The 17,002-nt window shown below is 38.9% G+C and overlaps 2 protein-coding genes across 4 annotated transcripts; one reads left to right on the top strand and one right to left on the bottom strand.

Annotated features, from left to right (window-relative positions):
- Positions 1 to 596: 596 nt before the first annotated feature.
- On the top strand, positions 597 to 10,880 carry afg3l1 (AFG3-like AAA ATPase 1). Of its 3 annotated transcripts, XM_046859999.1 has the most exons (17): positions 597 to 732; positions 962 to 1,139; positions 1,365 to 1,452; positions 1,557 to 1,639; positions 2,171 to 2,320; positions 2,437 to 2,511; positions 2,651 to 2,775; positions 3,700 to 3,973; positions 4,060 to 4,197; positions 4,376 to 4,529; positions 6,821 to 6,928; positions 7,060 to 7,185; positions 7,620 to 7,730; positions 7,908 to 8,023; positions 9,299 to 9,499; positions 9,607 to 9,801; positions 9,931 to 10,880. In XM_046859999.1, exons 2-17 carry the CDS (start codon positions 1,002 to 1,004, stop codon positions 10,153 to 10,155), a joined length of 2,307 nt encoding a protein of 768 aa, XP_046715955.1. In that variant the 5' UTR covers positions 597 to 732; positions 962 to 1,001; the 3' UTR covers positions 10,156 to 10,880. The 3 variants fall into 3 exon arrangements, with proteins under 3 accessions (XP_046715955.1, XP_046715956.1, XP_046715953.1); XM_046860000.1 differs by lacking the exon at positions 597 to 732 and having other exon boundaries at positions 859 to 1,139; positions 1,368 to 1,452; XM_046859997.1 differs by lacking the exon at positions 597 to 732 and having other exon boundaries at positions 859 to 1,139.
- A 2,055-nt stretch (positions 10,881 to 12,935) lies between these two features.
- Positions 12,936 to 16,451, bottom strand: dbndd1 (dysbindin domain containing 1). Its single transcript, XM_046860001.1, has 4 exons — positions 16,374 to 16,451; positions 15,272 to 15,418; positions 14,820 to 14,957; positions 12,936 to 13,746 (listed from the first exon to the last, which is right to left on the bottom strand). Exons 1-4 carry the CDS (start codon positions 16,402 to 16,404, stop codon positions 13,577 to 13,579), a joined length of 486 nt encoding a protein of 161 aa, XP_046715957.1. The 5' UTR covers positions 16,405 to 16,451; the 3' UTR covers positions 12,936 to 13,576.
- Positions 16,452 to 17,002: the final 551 nt, after the last annotated feature.

The following is a 17,002-nucleotide window of genomic DNA, read 5'->3' as shown; positions in this document are numbered from 1 at the left end:
GACATACAGTGTGAGAGTGCATGGTAGTGAAAACAGTATTGTGCTTCAGGTAGAGTTCCTTTAGAACTTTTGGACAAAATACAGCAGCAATTTTAGTCACTAACATACATTGATTATATAATTCAACACTTTAATCAGCATATCATTTGTATAATTTTAATATGATCAATGTTACGTCTGCACAAAGTGTATTTAAAACACTGACATTAGTTTTTCTGTAACACAACTGTTAGATTTGTATCATGCCCAAACAAAACTAAATTCTTGAATGGCACATATGTTGTTCTTCAGTTTCTTCTTCATTGAACTCCTTATTCTGAAAGGTGAAAAAAAAGGTGTATTAATTGTACATTTCCACATCTTTCAATCTTCCTCTCTCAGTCATCCACCGCCCGTATGTAACTCTCATTCAGGTTTCATCATCTAGTTAACACGTCACAGGATTCTTATCCTCCTGTAAGACTGGGGACACTGGGTTATGTCCGTGTCACAATCACATTGTTATATAAAAAACAGATTTTATGAGCTAGCATAAAAGCCTTTTAGCATCGCCTTTTTCAGCCTGATTTCAGCCTACAGTTTGTGACTCAGTGAACAGAGGCAGGGTTTCAAGTGGAAGTGAGGAGGAGTGAATTGAGACTGAACTTTACTGAAGGACCTTCGAATCGACCAACGTTGTGCTCATTGGACGTGCAAGCTTTCAATTAGGCTTATCCGAGAATACATTTTATTGTACATATCTTTTAGTCACTAACAAAAATTCGATACGTGTTAAAAATCTGTTTTTAATATTTTATTTGGTTTATTAACAAATATGTTCAGGCAATTTTGATGGGCACCTAAAAGGTCCTTCTGCTGTTTGACATTCCTTGCTTGTGTTAGGAAAGCGGGTAGCATGGTTGCTAGTGGGCAAGTGAGTGAGTTTGAGCCGGTGGTTGTTGAGCCGGTGTTTTTTTAATAGGGTTTGAGGTGAGGCCGATGGTGGAGGTGGAGGCAGGAGAATGACTCTGATGGTCGGCTTGCTCTCAGCGGCTGCTGCTCCTCTCCGCTTCGGACTGAGAAGGACTTTACAGCGCTCTTTCCTCACCGGCACTCTCGGAAAACTGTCATCAGCCCGCTTACATGTCCACCCTCACAGGGTAAGACCACGTGTTCTTTAATATGTATCACTGCCCTAATAGAAGCAGTTGTGAAAAAACGAATTGTGTTACTGTTTTTAGAAACACGTGTGAACCCTGTGATAGACTCAGTTTGACATGGTCACGATGACTCGGCATGGATTTGCCCTGTGTTGTTGTTGTTTCCCCCCTTAAACCCCTCCTGCTCTCACCTCTCCATCATCTAAACATCTGGATCTCTTTCAGAAGCTGACTGTGAATGACCTGAAGCCTCTATGGACTTTAAATAAGCCTTGGTCTACATCAATACTGTATACAGAAGACACTTCTAAAAGTGAGCCAGTCATCAGACATGCTGTAATACAGAGGAGTAAAGGTGTACTGTGTGTACAATAGGGTTACATTAATGTCCTGTCCTTGTCTCAAATGGACAACCAGGTGGGCCTGGACGCCAGTCGAGTGCAGGAGGAGGAGGCGGAAAGAAAGGAGGCAAGAGAGATTGGAAAAGCAGATTACAACAGGTTAATATCTGTCTTTTGTACAGTAGATTTGGAAAACCATTCTCACAGCTTATCTAGTCATGAGGGAAAAAACACTGAAATTCACAGTTTAGTGCTTTCTGTATAATAATGTTTTAACCAGAAGAAGTCAGAATGGATTCCCATCTCATTAATGAGTAGTAATGGTGATGCTTGTTCTGTCTCCTAATGGTGCTTCAGGTCACTAATTCTGACAAAAATGTCATCAACAAAATTCATCAACACAAATGTACAAAATGAGGGGGGAAAATACACATTTCACTAAAGGATCTGTGAACCTACTTTTTTTTTTGTTTTGTTTTTGTTTTACATGTTTAGCTCTGTAGCTACACTCTTTTCTGATGAGCTGCTTTCAGCTCAATAATTCACCAAAATACACTGTTCAAGTCCAGTAGGAACATGAATGAGTTTCATTAATGATCAAAGACTTAAGTTTTTCCAAACTTTTGACAGCCACTGAATACTCATGAAATTGAATAGCTTACATTTATTAATTTTCTGTTTGTTTGTCAGGGTGATATACCTTGGGATGATAATGAATTCCGTTACGTGCTGGTCACAGTAGCGGGTATTGCATCTGCCCTGCTTTACTTGTTCCTCCGTGATCCAGGAATCGAGACTACTTGGAAAGAATTTGTCCATCGCTACCTGGCCAGAGGACTAGTGAGAAAGATGTTATTTTGTAGAACAAAACATTTTTGAAATTTTTGTTTTTGCAATCTGAAGTCACATGCTGAATCTTTTTTTTTTTCTCCTTTCTCTTCTCTAATACTGTACAGGTTGATCATTTGGAGGTCATTAACAAGCGGTTTGTAAAGGTCGTCCTAGTCCCAGGAGTCGATGCTTCAGATGGAGTAAGCTGCATCTTTTAACCTTTAACCTTTTTTTTTTATTATTATTATCATTATATGTAAACAGTGTAATTGATGTATTAAGAAATCATTTATTGAATGTTGTTGTTACTATGATGTTAAGTTGCTTTCCCTTTTTCAGAACTATGTATGGTTCAACATTGGTAGTGTAGACACTTTTGAGAGAAATCTAGAGGCAGCTCACAATGAATTGGGACTGGAGCCTTCGAACAGAGTGGCAGTGGTGTACCGATCAAAGATTGACGGGTAAGAGTCTATTTGTGAGACCCAGCACAATGTATGGTAGCCTTCTGTTTGTCAATGAGACTAAATGTTTTATCATTTGCTTTAGATTACGAGTACCATATTTTTCGGACTATAAGCCACTATTTTTTTTCCATGTTTTGAACCCCGTGGCTTAAACAACGAAGGCGGCTTATTTATGAATTTTTCCTGGGTTTTTCCCTGTTTCACAAACTTCAAGCCAAAAAACTGAACCCCATAACATTAGACCAAAGAAATTTCCGAACGGAAACGAAAAAACGCACCTCACCTGTGTTCTGAGCTGCACGGCATCGGGAGAAAAAAAGTTTTTTTTAAACGCACGACGATGCCAAAAGAAAAGCTTAAAGAAATAGTTGTGAAAGGGAGGAAGACAGTGAACAATGACTTTCTTGGTAGGCTACTGTTTAGATACAAGCCGTAGTAACGCGTTGAGTCTGGGTTAAGGGAGAGCTCACTAACTCCAGTTGCAACAGAAATCATATAAGCTCAGACAGGTTTCCAAAACTCGTGCTTTTTTATTTTTCTTGGCAACAGCGTTTCGGGTTAGTCAAAGAAACTTAGAAATCAGCATCAGAAAATAATAAGGACATATTCCTCGGTCTTGCACACATGCAGTAATACCGGAAAAATGCGGCGGCAGGCGATTCCCAAAATGCCGCTCTGCTCTTAAAGGAGCCACAACATATTTCACCCGTTACACCGTGTAACAGACTCTGTCTGCGGCTTATTTATGTTCAAAATAAAAATATTTGTCAAATTCAGTGGGTGCGGCTTATATACGGGTGCGCTTTATAGCCTGGAAATTACGGTACTAATATTGTATGACTACTTCCTGTCACCTATAATACCAAAATGAAGAAATCAAGACAAAACAAAGCAATTTCACAGGTGTCTATCACCCTCCAGGTCTTTTATTAAGAACATCATTCCTACATTGCTGCTGATTGGTTTTCTGCTCTTCACTCTACGACGAGCATCAATGGGTGGAGGTGGAGTTGGTGGAAAGGGGCGTGGGCTTTTTGGTATGAGCGAATCCCCTGCCAAGATGATGAAGGACAATATAGATGTAAAGTTTAAAGATGTTGCTGGGTGTGAGGAGGCAAAACTGGAGATCCTTGAATTTGTCAACTTTCTGAAGAACCCACAACAGTACCAGGACTTGGGTGCTAAGATCCCTAAGGTATATAAGGTCTTTTCTAACTTTATGCAAAGTATGTTTTGTATGCAAGAATACGATTTAGTAAGTTTATGCTTGTGTATTTTAAGGGAGCTGTTCTGTCAGGACCTCCAGGAACAGGCAAGACTCTACTGGCCAAAGCCACTGCCGGAGAAGCCAATGTCCCCTTTATTACTGTCAATGGCTCCGAATTCCTTGAGATGTTTGTGGGGGTTGGTCCAGCCAGAGTGAGTTGGTGACTAAAAGAGTTTTGTGTCAGCCATGAATGTGTTTTACTTTATTTCTGGTAGATGTCATTTGCATCATGGAATATTTAGAAACACAATTACTGACTTTACTGTCTTTATCTTAAGGAATGATTAAAAAATAACAAAGAATTTCATTTGTTACACTGGTTTCTTTCAGGTAAGGGACATGTTTGCTATGGCAAGGAAGAACGCTCCATGCATCCTGTTCATAGATGAGATTGATGCGGTTGGCAGGAAGAGAGGTGGAGGAAACTTTGGTGGTCAGAGTGAGCAGGAGAACACTCTCAATCAGCTGCTTGTTGAAATGGATGGTATGTATAGAGCAACCAATTACAGTCGAACCCACTTATCTCGACCTCGGTTAACTTGCCAACCCTATTAAGTCGACGTTTTTAAAGTGGAACCGCCAAATTCTTGCTTTGTCTTAGCATTTTCTCATCAGTTATGTCGATTCTTTTATGTCGACGAACCCTAATATCTCGAGCACAAGGGGGGGCAAATTTGCTACTTAACGTCGGTTATCTCGATCCGCATGACCAATCGCCGGCTTTTGCCACGTCACCATCTCACTACCGTATTTTCGCGTATATATGACGCGTCTTATAGAAAGTTGTACATACCCCTCACCCAGGGTGCATCTTATATACGCGAAAATACGGTAGTGAGATGGCACTGTGCAGCCGCAGTAGTACTCGTGGAAGTGGCGGAAAAATCAAGCCTTACAGATGCTACAGTTGTAGGATACTTTTTAGAGCTGTGTGTCAGAGTGAAGTGACTCGAGAATTTAATGTTGACACTGGTTAGCTTTTTGTAAAAACGAACTACACCCCGCACGTTTTTTTTTTTTGATTTTGTGAGCGATCTTTGTTTTTGCAATGTTGGAGAATATAATAAAGGTTCGTATCGAGAATCGACGGTGGTTTATATTGTATACTGGTAAATCTCTGCTGTTAGTTGGTGTACATATGCCTTTTGGTGTGAACAAACATGTATGTACATTTTTATAGCATGCCTTCATCAAACAAATCGCGGCAACGCTGTTGTGTAAAAAAACCTCCAAAAACACGTGCATGCACATCCTCATTTATTAACACACATCATGTATATAAAGAAATTTCAAGCACGTTAATATATTGCCGCCATATTGGTTTTCGTTTATCTCAATAATCGGTTATCTCAACGCTTTTTGTCACACCCCTACGCCGGCGACATTACCGGGTTCCACTGTATTAGAAAGTCAGTATATGTGTGTATATATTATGAAGGTTTTTATTATTGAGGGAAAACTAATGGCCCTGTGTGAAAGAAATCTCTTAAATAGGACCTTCCTGACAAAGTAAAGTAGTCCAAAAGATCTAGAGCTAGACAGCATGCCAAGATCCAAAGAAATTTAGAAAGAAATTAAGATCTATCAGTCTGGAAAAGGTTATAAAGCCATTTCTAAAGCTTTGGAACTCCAGCGAACCACAGTGAGAGCCATTATTCATAAATGGCAAAAACATGGAACAGTGGAGAACCTTCCCAGGAGTGGCAGAAAACATCTTGATGATCCCCAAGACTTTTGGGAAAATACTGACGAGTTTTGGGAAAAGACTGATGAGACAAAAGTTGAACATTTTGGAAGGTGTGTGTTCTATTAAGCCTGCCGTAAAATTAACATCGCATTTCAGAAAAAAAAACCCATCATACCTACAGTAAAATAAGGAGGAGAATGTCCGGCCATCTGTTCGTGACCTCAAGCTGAAGCAACAATGATCCAAAACACACCAGCAAGTCCACCTCTGAATGGCTGAGTGGCCTAGTCAAAGTCCTGACCTGAATCTTATTGAGATGCTGTGGCATGATCTTAAAAAGGCGGTTTATGCTCGAAAACAGTCCAATGTGGGCGAATTACAACAATTCTGCATAGATGAGTGACCAAAACTTCTCCACAGCGCTGTAACAGACTCATTGCAAGTTATCACAAACGCTTGATTGCAGTTGTTGCTGCTAAGGATGGCCCAACCAGTTATTAGGTTTAGGGAACAAACACTTTTACACACAGGGCCATGCAGTTGGGATTTTGTTTTTCCTTAATTATTAAAAACCTTCATTTAATAATTGCACATCTGAAACATTAGTGTGTGACATGCAACATGCAAAAAAATAAGAAATCACCTTTTTACACCACTGTATATATTTGTGTATATATACGTGTGTGTGTGTGTGTGTGTGTGTGTGTGTGTGTGTGTGTGTGTGTGTGTGCGTGCGTGCGCGCATGTATGACCACACACACAAACACCCCTCAAATTTCAGCAACCATTGTACTGTATATAAGCTACACATTGACTACTCTAAAATATATCCACGTTTAATTTCTTTAGTATTGTCTTTAATCTATCACTAGAACTCTAATAATGATTTTCTCCTTTAAATGATCCTCTCCTTTAGATGTTTTTTGTTTTTTGTTTATCTTTTTTTACCCGCTTATATTTTTTTCTATTTTACTCCACAAGATGCACACACTATTTTATAGAACATGAATTAAGATTTTTTTTTTCTTTCTAACCTAACACTTGCATTTCTTTTTCCTGAGAATTTGTCATTTATGTCTTACCACCAGGTTTTAACAGCAGTACGAATGTTGTGGTCTTGGCTGGTACAAATCGGCCAGATGTCCTGGACCCTGCTCTGATGCGGCCTGGGAGATTTGACAGGCAGATATATGTAGGTCTGTCTATGATCTTCTTACTCTTTTAAATGTGTTTTTGTTCCACAGCATTCAAAGTTTGTAACATTTGTAGTAAATTCACATGTAGGTCAATTAGTATCAAAAACATTTTATTTGTGTAAATCTTTTAGGTCCTCCTGATATAAAAGGCAGAGCCTCTATTTATAAGGTTCACCTGAGGCCCCTAAAACTGGACCCAAAACTCGACTCAGATGCCCTGGCGAGGAAAATGGCTGCTTCCACCCCTGGTTTCACAGGTGACTGGGGAAATAAGTTATATGTGATGACATAATAAGAAACATTTTGTAAAATATTGCACTGAAAATATTAACAAATAATGAACTGTATATAATCTTAGGTATTGATATAAACGTTATTTAAAGTAGGTGTTTAAACACATAATTGTAAAATAATTTCTTCTCCTTATAGAGACAATTTTTTTTTTTTTTTGTAAAGATTGCTTTATATAACATTTATATTTCAATTAAAACAAATTTATAATGTTCTGACTCAAGCAGCATTTCTTTTTACTCAAATGTTTTTTGTTCTTAGACAGCAAATAGGATCAAATGTGTTTTCTAACTGTGGACTTTCAGCCTGTAAACCTTTTATATTAAGGCTAGAATGGCTTGCGATGTATCGATGATTACGGTATAGAGGATTACGGTGTGTTTCTGTTCTCTCCTCTCAGGAGCCGACATTGCAAACGTGTGTAACGAAGCCGCCCTAATTGCTGCCAGATATCTCAGTGAATCTGTCAATACCAAACACTTCGAACAGGCCATTGACCGAGTGATCGGAGGTGAGCTATGAAATCAGCAAGCTTCCATAAACCCTGATTTTTACTCTTGTTGTTTGCTGCATCTGTGCTGGCACAAATCCTACAATCGGTGGCCTATAAAACATTTTTTAGAACAATGTTGTTGCATTTTTCTCCCACTATCCATAGAGAATACATTTTTGTGTTCGCTTTGTTCAGGTCTCGAGAAAAAGACGCAAGTCTTGCAACCAACTGAGAAGAAGACGGTGGCTTATCATGAGGCTGGACATGCTATAGTGGGCTGGTTCCTCAAGCACGCAGACCCACTGCTCAAGGTAAATATACAGACAGAATTGAAGTACAGACCTGTAGTACGAGGTATCAAAATTGTTCAGCACAAGGCTGCACGCACAGTCACAAGGAGCACCCTTGTCCTCACGGAAACAACACAATCTTACTTCTGTCACCCACTTTACTCTCCTGTGGACTTCGCCCTCTTACCAAAGATGAAGATCCAACTCAAAGGTCGCCATTTTGACACCATCATGGAAATCAGGCATGAATTGTGCTTCGAAAAGAAGACTTATTTCAAGTGGCAGGAACACTGGGAGCACTATATTGCTGTGCAAGGGGACTATTTTGAAGTTGATGGAGTGTAAATGTACATAAATCAAGTACTTTCTTGTAAACAGAGCTAGTCTCGAAACTTTCTAATACCACCGCGTACATTTGCAAAGGAAATCCACCCTTATTTATCTTCATCATTACCATGGGATGTTTATAAAATTGAAGAATTTTCTGTTATTGTTTAGAATTGACTGTCTATTTTCACCTTGGTTAGTGGTTTATTAAACTAACATGATGGTTGAGAACGTGAAGCGTGACACTAGTCATCTAGCATCTTAGTCCATAGCACATCTTCATTGCCTTCTAAAACTTCTGAGTGCAACATTTTCTCTCTACTACTTTTTTTCCTTTTACTAAATCTTTAATATTGGACGTCACTGAAAAGTCAAAAAAGCTCCTATTCATTTGTTTTTAGAAGCTAATATAATGTTCCTATACCTATAAGTGTTTAATGCCTCAAACACATTGTAAACTTATCACAAGCATCAATGAGTCTTAACTGCCCATGACCCTGTCTCCGGTTTACCAATGTTCCTTCCTTGAGCCATTTTGATAGATACTGACCACTGCAGACCAGGAACAGCCCACGAAAGCTGCAGTTTTGGAGATGCTCCGACCCAGTCGTCTAGCCTTCACACTTTGGCCCTCGTCAAACTCGCACGAATCCTTACGCTTGCCCTTTTTTCCTGCTTATAACACGTCAACCGCGAGGACAAATTGTTCACCTGCTGCCTAATAAATCCCACCCACTAACATGATGAAGAGATAATCAATGTTATTCACTTCACCTGTGTTCATAATGTTGAGCCTGATCTGTGTATATAAATGTGTATGTAAATATAGTTCAGGTGGAAGATTTATTTTTATGTAAGTTTTTTTTTTTTTTTTTTTTTAAAAGTATGAAAAGAGCACCGTGTAGCTCGGTCATGCACATTCACTCAAGAAAGTTATTGAAAAGTTTTGCTTGTACTGGTTTTTGTCAGGTTTCTATTATTCCACGTGGGAAAGGTCTGGGCTTTGCGCAGTACCTCCCTAAAGAGCAGTACCTGTACACTCAGGAGCAGCTGTTTGACAGGATGTGCATGATGCTGGGTGGCCGAGTGGCTGAGCAGGTTTTCTTTGGCAAAATTACCACCGGTGCTCAGGATGACCTAAAGAAAGTCACACAGTCGGCCTACGCTCAGGTATACACGACGGCTTCTGGAAGTCAATCTCTGGTGTTTTGAGCTACTTGTGCAGTAGATTCGATTTCATGCTTTTCAATGGTCTTCTCAATGTTCACGTCCCGTAGATTGTGCAGTTTGGGATGAATGAAAAGGTGGGCCAGGTGTCGTTTGATCTGCCGCGGCGGGGCGACACGATGCTTGAGAAGCCCTACAGCGAGGCTACGGCAGAGCTCATCGATAAGGAGGTCAGAGAGCTGGTGGACAGTGCCTACCAAAGAACTCTGACTCTCATCAAAGAGAAATATGACCTGGTTGAAAAGGTAGGACCCTCTCATTAGCAGGCATTAATGTGAAATGAGAGCAGATGGTTACTCCAGAGTGTTGATTTGTAATTTATTCAGGTGACCAGGTAGAGTCATGTGGTTTTGTGTGTGTGTGTGTTGGTCCAGGTGGGAAAACGTCTCCTGGAAAAAGAGGTGCTGCACAAAGCTGATATGATAGAGCTGCTCGGTCCCAGGCCGTTTGCTGAGAAATCCACCTACGAGCAGTTTGTGGAAGGCACAGGTAGCTTTGAGGAGGACACAAGCCTACCTGAGGGACTAAAGGACTGGAACCAAGAAAAGGAGAAGAACCTGGATGATGATGAAATCTCCCAAAAGAAGCAGGCAGCTTAAAACTTGAATGAGACCATGAATTCTCCTCTCGTATCCGGCTACACTCATTTTAGGATAATCCCTCTGAGGATATTTTTTTTTTCTGTGATGATGAGAGATGTTGTGACATGGCTACATTTCAGCTTTTGTAAAATGTTAATGAGCAGCTTGTATTAACATTTGAAATGCCTTAATCATCAGTAGACGCAGAAATCAAGGCATAGAAAATCATATGCTGACCTCTTCACACCATTTTCATTTTCTTTTTTTTTTCCTTTTTTTTATGTTGAATAAATTACCTCACCTTTTTTTTTTTTTTTTTTTTTTTTATATCACAAGTTTTAGAAGCTAGCTGATAGACTGAAATGTTTAAAGTAAAAGGTTTTTGTAAATCCTCTTTATAAAAGGGGAAGAGAAGAGATGATGCTGTGTATTTATATCATTTAAAGAGTGATCTGAAATCCTCATTTTGACAAACCTGTATATTGTAATTATTAAATTAAACAGCCTAATTTCTCCAGAACACTTCCATTCAAGTGAAGTGTTCTATTGCTTCATGGTCTGTCATGGATGTCAAAAATATGGGTTCACAAAATGTTTTTTTTTTTATTCAGTTTCTGTATTTTAAAACACTGATTATTCATGCTTATGCCACCTTCCTGAAGCTTTTTAGCAATTATAAAAGTTGTGTATTTTTGCTCATTTATTTGGAAATTAAAACCTTGTAAGACTGTTAGTGAAAATTATATTTTGAAGATTTTATATTCTATACTTTGGATGACACTAGTCATTATGGATTACATTGGACTGACACCTAAAAGGCACTCGTATGATCTAACCTAAAAAAAAAAAAAAAACCTAAACCTTACTGTGTGAATCACTGTGGCAAGTATTGGCACACCTGACCTTTTCAGTGTTTTTCCCCCAAAACTATTGTATAGTATGTCTTTAAATGTGGTAGCATTACATTTTCTCTTCACTTGTACTAGGAAACCCAAAACCTGTTCCAGCATAGTGCCCTTAAGCACAAAACGATTTCCATGAATAGATTGTTTACATGGGTGGAAGTGGAAGATCTTGAGTGGCCTGCTATACAGTAGAGCTCTGACATCAATCTTACTGAACATTTGAGATGAAATGGAACGTTGACTGCACCCCAGGTCTCCTCACCCTACATCAGTGCCTGATTTTACCAACACGCTTGTGGTTTAATAAGCATAAATTCCCACAAGCACACTCCAACATCTACTGGAACATCTTTTAAGAAGAGTCGAGGTTATTATAAGAGCAAATTGGTACTAAATTTGGAAGGGGATGTTCATAAAGTACATACAAATCTTATGGTCAGGTTTCCACAAACATATCTCCATATTGTGTATTTATGGCTACTTGAATGCCACTTTCATGTAATTATTACCCATTACTTTATTCTGTGATTTCTATTAACACACTTTTTCCCTGTAGCTCTGTTAAGAGTCTTGAAATAAATACTCATGTGGTTACAGTTTGGCCTAGTATCCCATTTATGGCCAAAACCAAGCCACACTGTCAGCAAAGCTAGGCCACTGCTAGATTGATTTATTACACCCTCAGTTTTCCGAGCTGGACACTAGAATATGTGGTGTCTTGCAGGCTTGTCAACATTTTAGTGTAAATACAAAATCCATGCTGGGATTATAGTTTCTGAATTCCAGTGTAAGTACAGCAGCACAAAGGGACACAAATCATTAAACCTATAATGATCCTGTTCAAAAGCTGAAAATCATATTTCAAAATGTTTCAACAATTAAAAAAACAAACACTCAATAACCCAATATCCTGTATCCGATGCACATTATATAATTTATATGCCATTAATTTAATGGAAAGGTGATCAAAACATCTACATAGAATATATTATTTTAGTCATTGATACTTAACACAGTAAATCCTTTAACCAAGCAGTTAAGGAATCCATCTTACATTTTTTAAATATAATTGTAAATATTTTCAAATAATTGTAGTGCAGGATGAACTGTATAATCATCATCGTAACCATGATGTCCATTTCTATATAAAGTCAAATTAAAGTACTGAAGCTCAGTTTAACGTAACTTAATGATGGGGTGCTCCCCTGTAGTTTTTTCATAATAATCATAATAGCCTAAAAATATAAAACATCATTTTTAAAGTATTTTGTTAAACATACTGGTGCTATTTGAAATTGCCCACTATACTCTAATCAATAATCTACTGTTAACCTTGTTTTCAATATAAGAAGCATTTTGAATATTTGTATTGTTATTATCTCATTGTTGATGGTACTCTGCTTTTCCAGTCATTTTAGGATCTGCAGCGCAGTATTAGGCACACCTGAAATAAATCTCATTACAGCTGCCAGCAAGCAAATAAAAATGCATGACATTGCATAGTGCTTGCATCATGTTACACTGAGGTTCTCGTGTGAATACATGTGTGCATTGTGGGATGCATTGGACTGGAGTCTCATTCAAAGTACCTCACACCCACTTTTGTTTTTTCCTTTGATTTGTCACTCATTGATATATAAATGTTAAAAACAACTCTACATGCTTTCCGACTGAATTTAAATTCACATATAAAGTAACAACATGCACCGTGTTTGAGGCTCTTTATTTTCTTGACATTTTATTCATTTAGGTTGGACTGAATGTTTTACCTGTCATCGTTTCTTTGTGTAGAATGTTGTACCCTGTTTTAAACATGCGTAACATTTGAACCCTGTAATGACCTGTAATTGCGATACTGTTTAAGAAATCAATGAAGTAAAACATTTTCACACATTTGAATGGCATGTTGTTCATTTAATCTTTCAAATTGGAATTTTTTCAAATTACGACTCAAAAATCGAGTGGGAATATTGGGATGAAAAAGAGAATTGCTTTTACATGTAGACATAAAGCCTGGTTTCTCTTCCTAATTATATATACATCTCGCCTTTTATATAATTCAGGAGCTAGTCTATGTGTATGATAAAGCATGTGAGGTTTTTTTTTTGTCCCACTTGTTGTTGATGAATTGCCTGACTCATTAAAGCATCAATTTCCCACAACTTCTTAGATTAGTTCTTCTCCATTAAAATGATCCTTGCAGACACTGTACATGCCAGAAAGCTTCATGAGGTCATGCTTCCAGTTCATCACATAGCTATGCTGAAAACAGGATTACTGTATCATTGATACATTTCCCACTTTTTGCTGGTTAAAGGAGAAATTTTGTATTTCCATTAGAGCCCACAACCTTTATCATAATTCCATGTTATATATTGGCTCAAGTTGCCTTATTTAGGCAGAAGGATCGCTGTATCTTGAGCAGGAGTCTCTGTGTCCTTTCAGAGATCCCTTCATCACTTCCTTGGGAAGGAATCTTCATCCCCCAGACAAGGACGGCGTGTCCTCTCTGAGCCCACGTAGCTGGTCGTGGCTCAGGGCTGCTGAGATTGGGAACGCTCGATCTTTAGCAAAGGCTCGGTGTTCTCCGAGTCGCTGTGATGTTTCCTGTCTCTGGGTTGCTGCTCCCCTTTGCACCCCCGGGTCCAGGAGGGTGATCGGACGTAACCGCCATGAGGGAAACGAGGCAATGGTGGCTGATGATCTGAAGGACGAACAAACCAACAGATCACATGTTTCAAGTTATTCTATTGTTATTATCTATGTGCTGGATTTTATCTCTGGGCCGATGAATCTTCCCAGGCGTGTCCAACTTAGGCCAGAGATCTACAGAGATTTGAGGTTTTCTTTTTTTCTCAACCTGAAGCATTGTAAACGTTACAGTTCCACGGTTTCATTTTCCCTGATTCCAGCACGCCTGATCCAAATATTCAAATTACTGTATGGCTCATAAGTTAAAGCCTGAAAAGAGGTCATCCAAGAATCACTGTTCTTATCAGAACAAAATCGGCCCAAGAAAACTTGTATCATACAACTGAAATAAATGTCTTACACAATAATATTTTGTCTAGTTTTAACCCCTTTCTTCACATCTTCTCTGTACTACTACTTCTACTTTGAGCTTTTCCTGTTAGGGGGTCACCACAGCAGATCATTCATCTCCACACCCCCCCTGTCCACCACATCTGCCTCTTTCAAATTAACCACCTGCATGTCTTCCATCACCACATCCATAAACCTCTATCTTGGCCTTCCACTTTTCCTTTTTCCTGGCGGCTCCATCTTTAGCATTCTTCTACCAATATACCCCATGTCCCTCCTCTGCACATGATCTCAATCGCACCTCTCTCAGCTTGTCTCCAAAACGTCCAACATGCGCAGTCCCTCTAATAAACTCATTAGAAATCCTGTCCATCGTCGTCACTCCCAATGAAAATCAAAGCATCTTCAACTCTGCCACCACCAGCTCTGCCTCCTGTCTTTTTGTCAACTCATTTTCTTTGTACTATACAAATAAAAAGAGTAGGTGTAACCTCAGCTATACAGGTAGGGTAACTGTGATCTCAATATACTGATTGTGTTGTGAAACAAAATATTCAAAAACTAAATGAATGCATTTTCGAGACTGGGTTAGTGTCAAAATAATTTCCAAACAATAACATTTGTATTTTACTTGGATAGATTGTCATAAAATTCACAAACATGTCAACATAAATGGAATAATCAAAGTGCTATCTAAACATCCCATTTCATGTGTGACGTGAAATTGCTACTCACTTGCTGGCAATTCATTGTGATTCTCCTCATCTGAATCAGCAAACACTTCTCCCAGCTCTTGATCAGACATGTCAGTCAGCTCTGTCAGGTCTAGCAGATCGAAGTGAACCTCTAGAGAGGACACGCTGCTCAAGGGTTCTGAAGGACAATGAGATGCAACAACAACAATGATTAGTTTTATAATAATGCTATTTAAATTAAAGTCAAAAAGAGCATCCGGTCTGGTTCTGCTTGGTCTAACTAACTGTGATCATGGAACTGATAATATTACTTTATTAGAAGGTTGTATAATTCCATTAAAATATTTAGCAAAATAAATCAATTCTCAATTTTTTTTAAAAATCCAAGGCATTTCCAGTGGATCATTCACGATAGTGCTAAGTTCGAATCATCTTTGTTTAATTTTGTGTTTGCAGCGATCACAGTGTCCTCTGTAGGACACTCCTACTTACGGCGTCTCTCTGCGGTCAGGACCTGGCTGCAGTGGTGCCCAGGGGTCCCAACTTGCTCTCCTGCAGCATTGTGAGACGCCTCAGTAGTGAGACTAGCAGAGCTGGATGACTTGAGAAGTTTCTGAAAGTCTTTCTGTCTGTTGGGCTCTGAGGAAAATAAATATACATTAATATGAATATTTATTTGTGAATGACTGAGCCGAACATTACCATTTGTTGATGGCTGAGGGCATTGTCTGTAACATTCATGTAGTGAATGGCTACACTTGTTCTGAAAAGGCAGAATTAAAGAAACATGATCTACATCTGTTTCACAACGAGGTGAGGCAATTGACCGCTGTCTATTGATTGCTTTGGGGCAGATACCACAACAGACAGGTGTTCTGTTTCATTAGAGCATTACTTCACTTACGAGGGGAAACAGATCCATTTTTTACAAGGGACTCTTTTTTTTTTTGTATGCTGCCTGAAAAAGGAACTACATATACTTCATGTGTAAGGCAGGAATTTGACCAAACAGTGTGTTACTATGATTACTTCATTTCTCTGCAGTGTGCAGGGCATCCTTTCCCTACCCTAAATCTCTCATTATAATGCATTACCCTCTCACACAGCCCACACACAAAGTGGGATACAGCAAAGTCGGCCATTATCAATTTTACAAAGCATCTATTTCTGTATCTAAACCATACAGTTATATTTATAGCGTGTGTGCGTGTGTGTGTGTGTGTATATATATATATATATATATATATATATATATATATATATATATATATATATATATATATATAACTGACATGATAAATATGTCAATGTCAAATTCTATGCAGCCCTGCATTTTTTTTAATAATGCTATTAAAGCCTGTATTTGTCCTGTATAAGGAATCACCTTATAAGCATGAACACCAGCTGCCCCTGCTACTGGACTGAAGCTGACTGAATGCTGGCTTTCTCTGCCTGTCTGTCTTACGTGATTAAAGCACAAAAAGACAAAGACTGTATGTGTAAGAGCCTTTCCAGTCCATTGACGCTTTTCCATTTATTGTGTCAGCACAGCATCATGCCAGGCGGTGTTAGGACAAAAAAGGGTGTCTCTTACCTGCAGCACTGGAGTCTGCCTGAGCCTCCATTCAGCCTACACAGCAGCCGGTGCAATGCTGTCTGGCGCGGCAGACAGGGATGGGAGGGGAGGTGTGAGGCGTAGCCTCCTTCGTCATGCTCCCTCTCTCGCTCTCTCTCGCTCTCTCTTCTGATTTTCTCTCTTTATACATCCACATAGCTCTTGTCTTTGCAGCATGCACAACACAGTGACAAAGAAAGGAACAAAGAAACAAATATATGCAATCACCATCTGTTACAATCTGTCACAAAGACCATAGTAAAATAAAAAATGTAAAAGAGGACCTTTCAAGAGAAAAAAATAAATGATTTAGGGATGAAGAAGGGAGCTGAAATTGAAGGTTGATATCACCCATATAAGAGTGGGTTCCCCTTTTGAGTCTGGTTCCTCTCAAGGTTTCTTCCTCATAACATCTAAGGGAGGTTTTCCTTGCCACAGTTACCATGGCTGCTCATCAGGGATAAATACACCATTTACCTTAACTGTTCAATTCTCTAAAGCTGCTTCGAGACAATGTCTTTTGTGAAAAGCGCTATAGAAATAAACTTGACCTGACTTGACTTGAAGGTGTTGGTAAGCACAGGTGATTAACCCTTGCAGTAAATATA

This window comes from Silurus meridionalis, chromosome 10 (assembly GCF_014805685.1).
Source record: "Silurus meridionalis isolate SWU-2019-XX chromosome 10, ASM1480568v1, whole genome shotgun sequence".
Classification (NCBI taxonomy): Eukaryota; Metazoa; Chordata; class Actinopteri; order Siluriformes; family Siluridae; genus Silurus; species Silurus meridionalis.
Note: the sequence above shows the minus strand (reverse complement) of the source record. Positions and strands in the feature narration are given on the sequence as shown.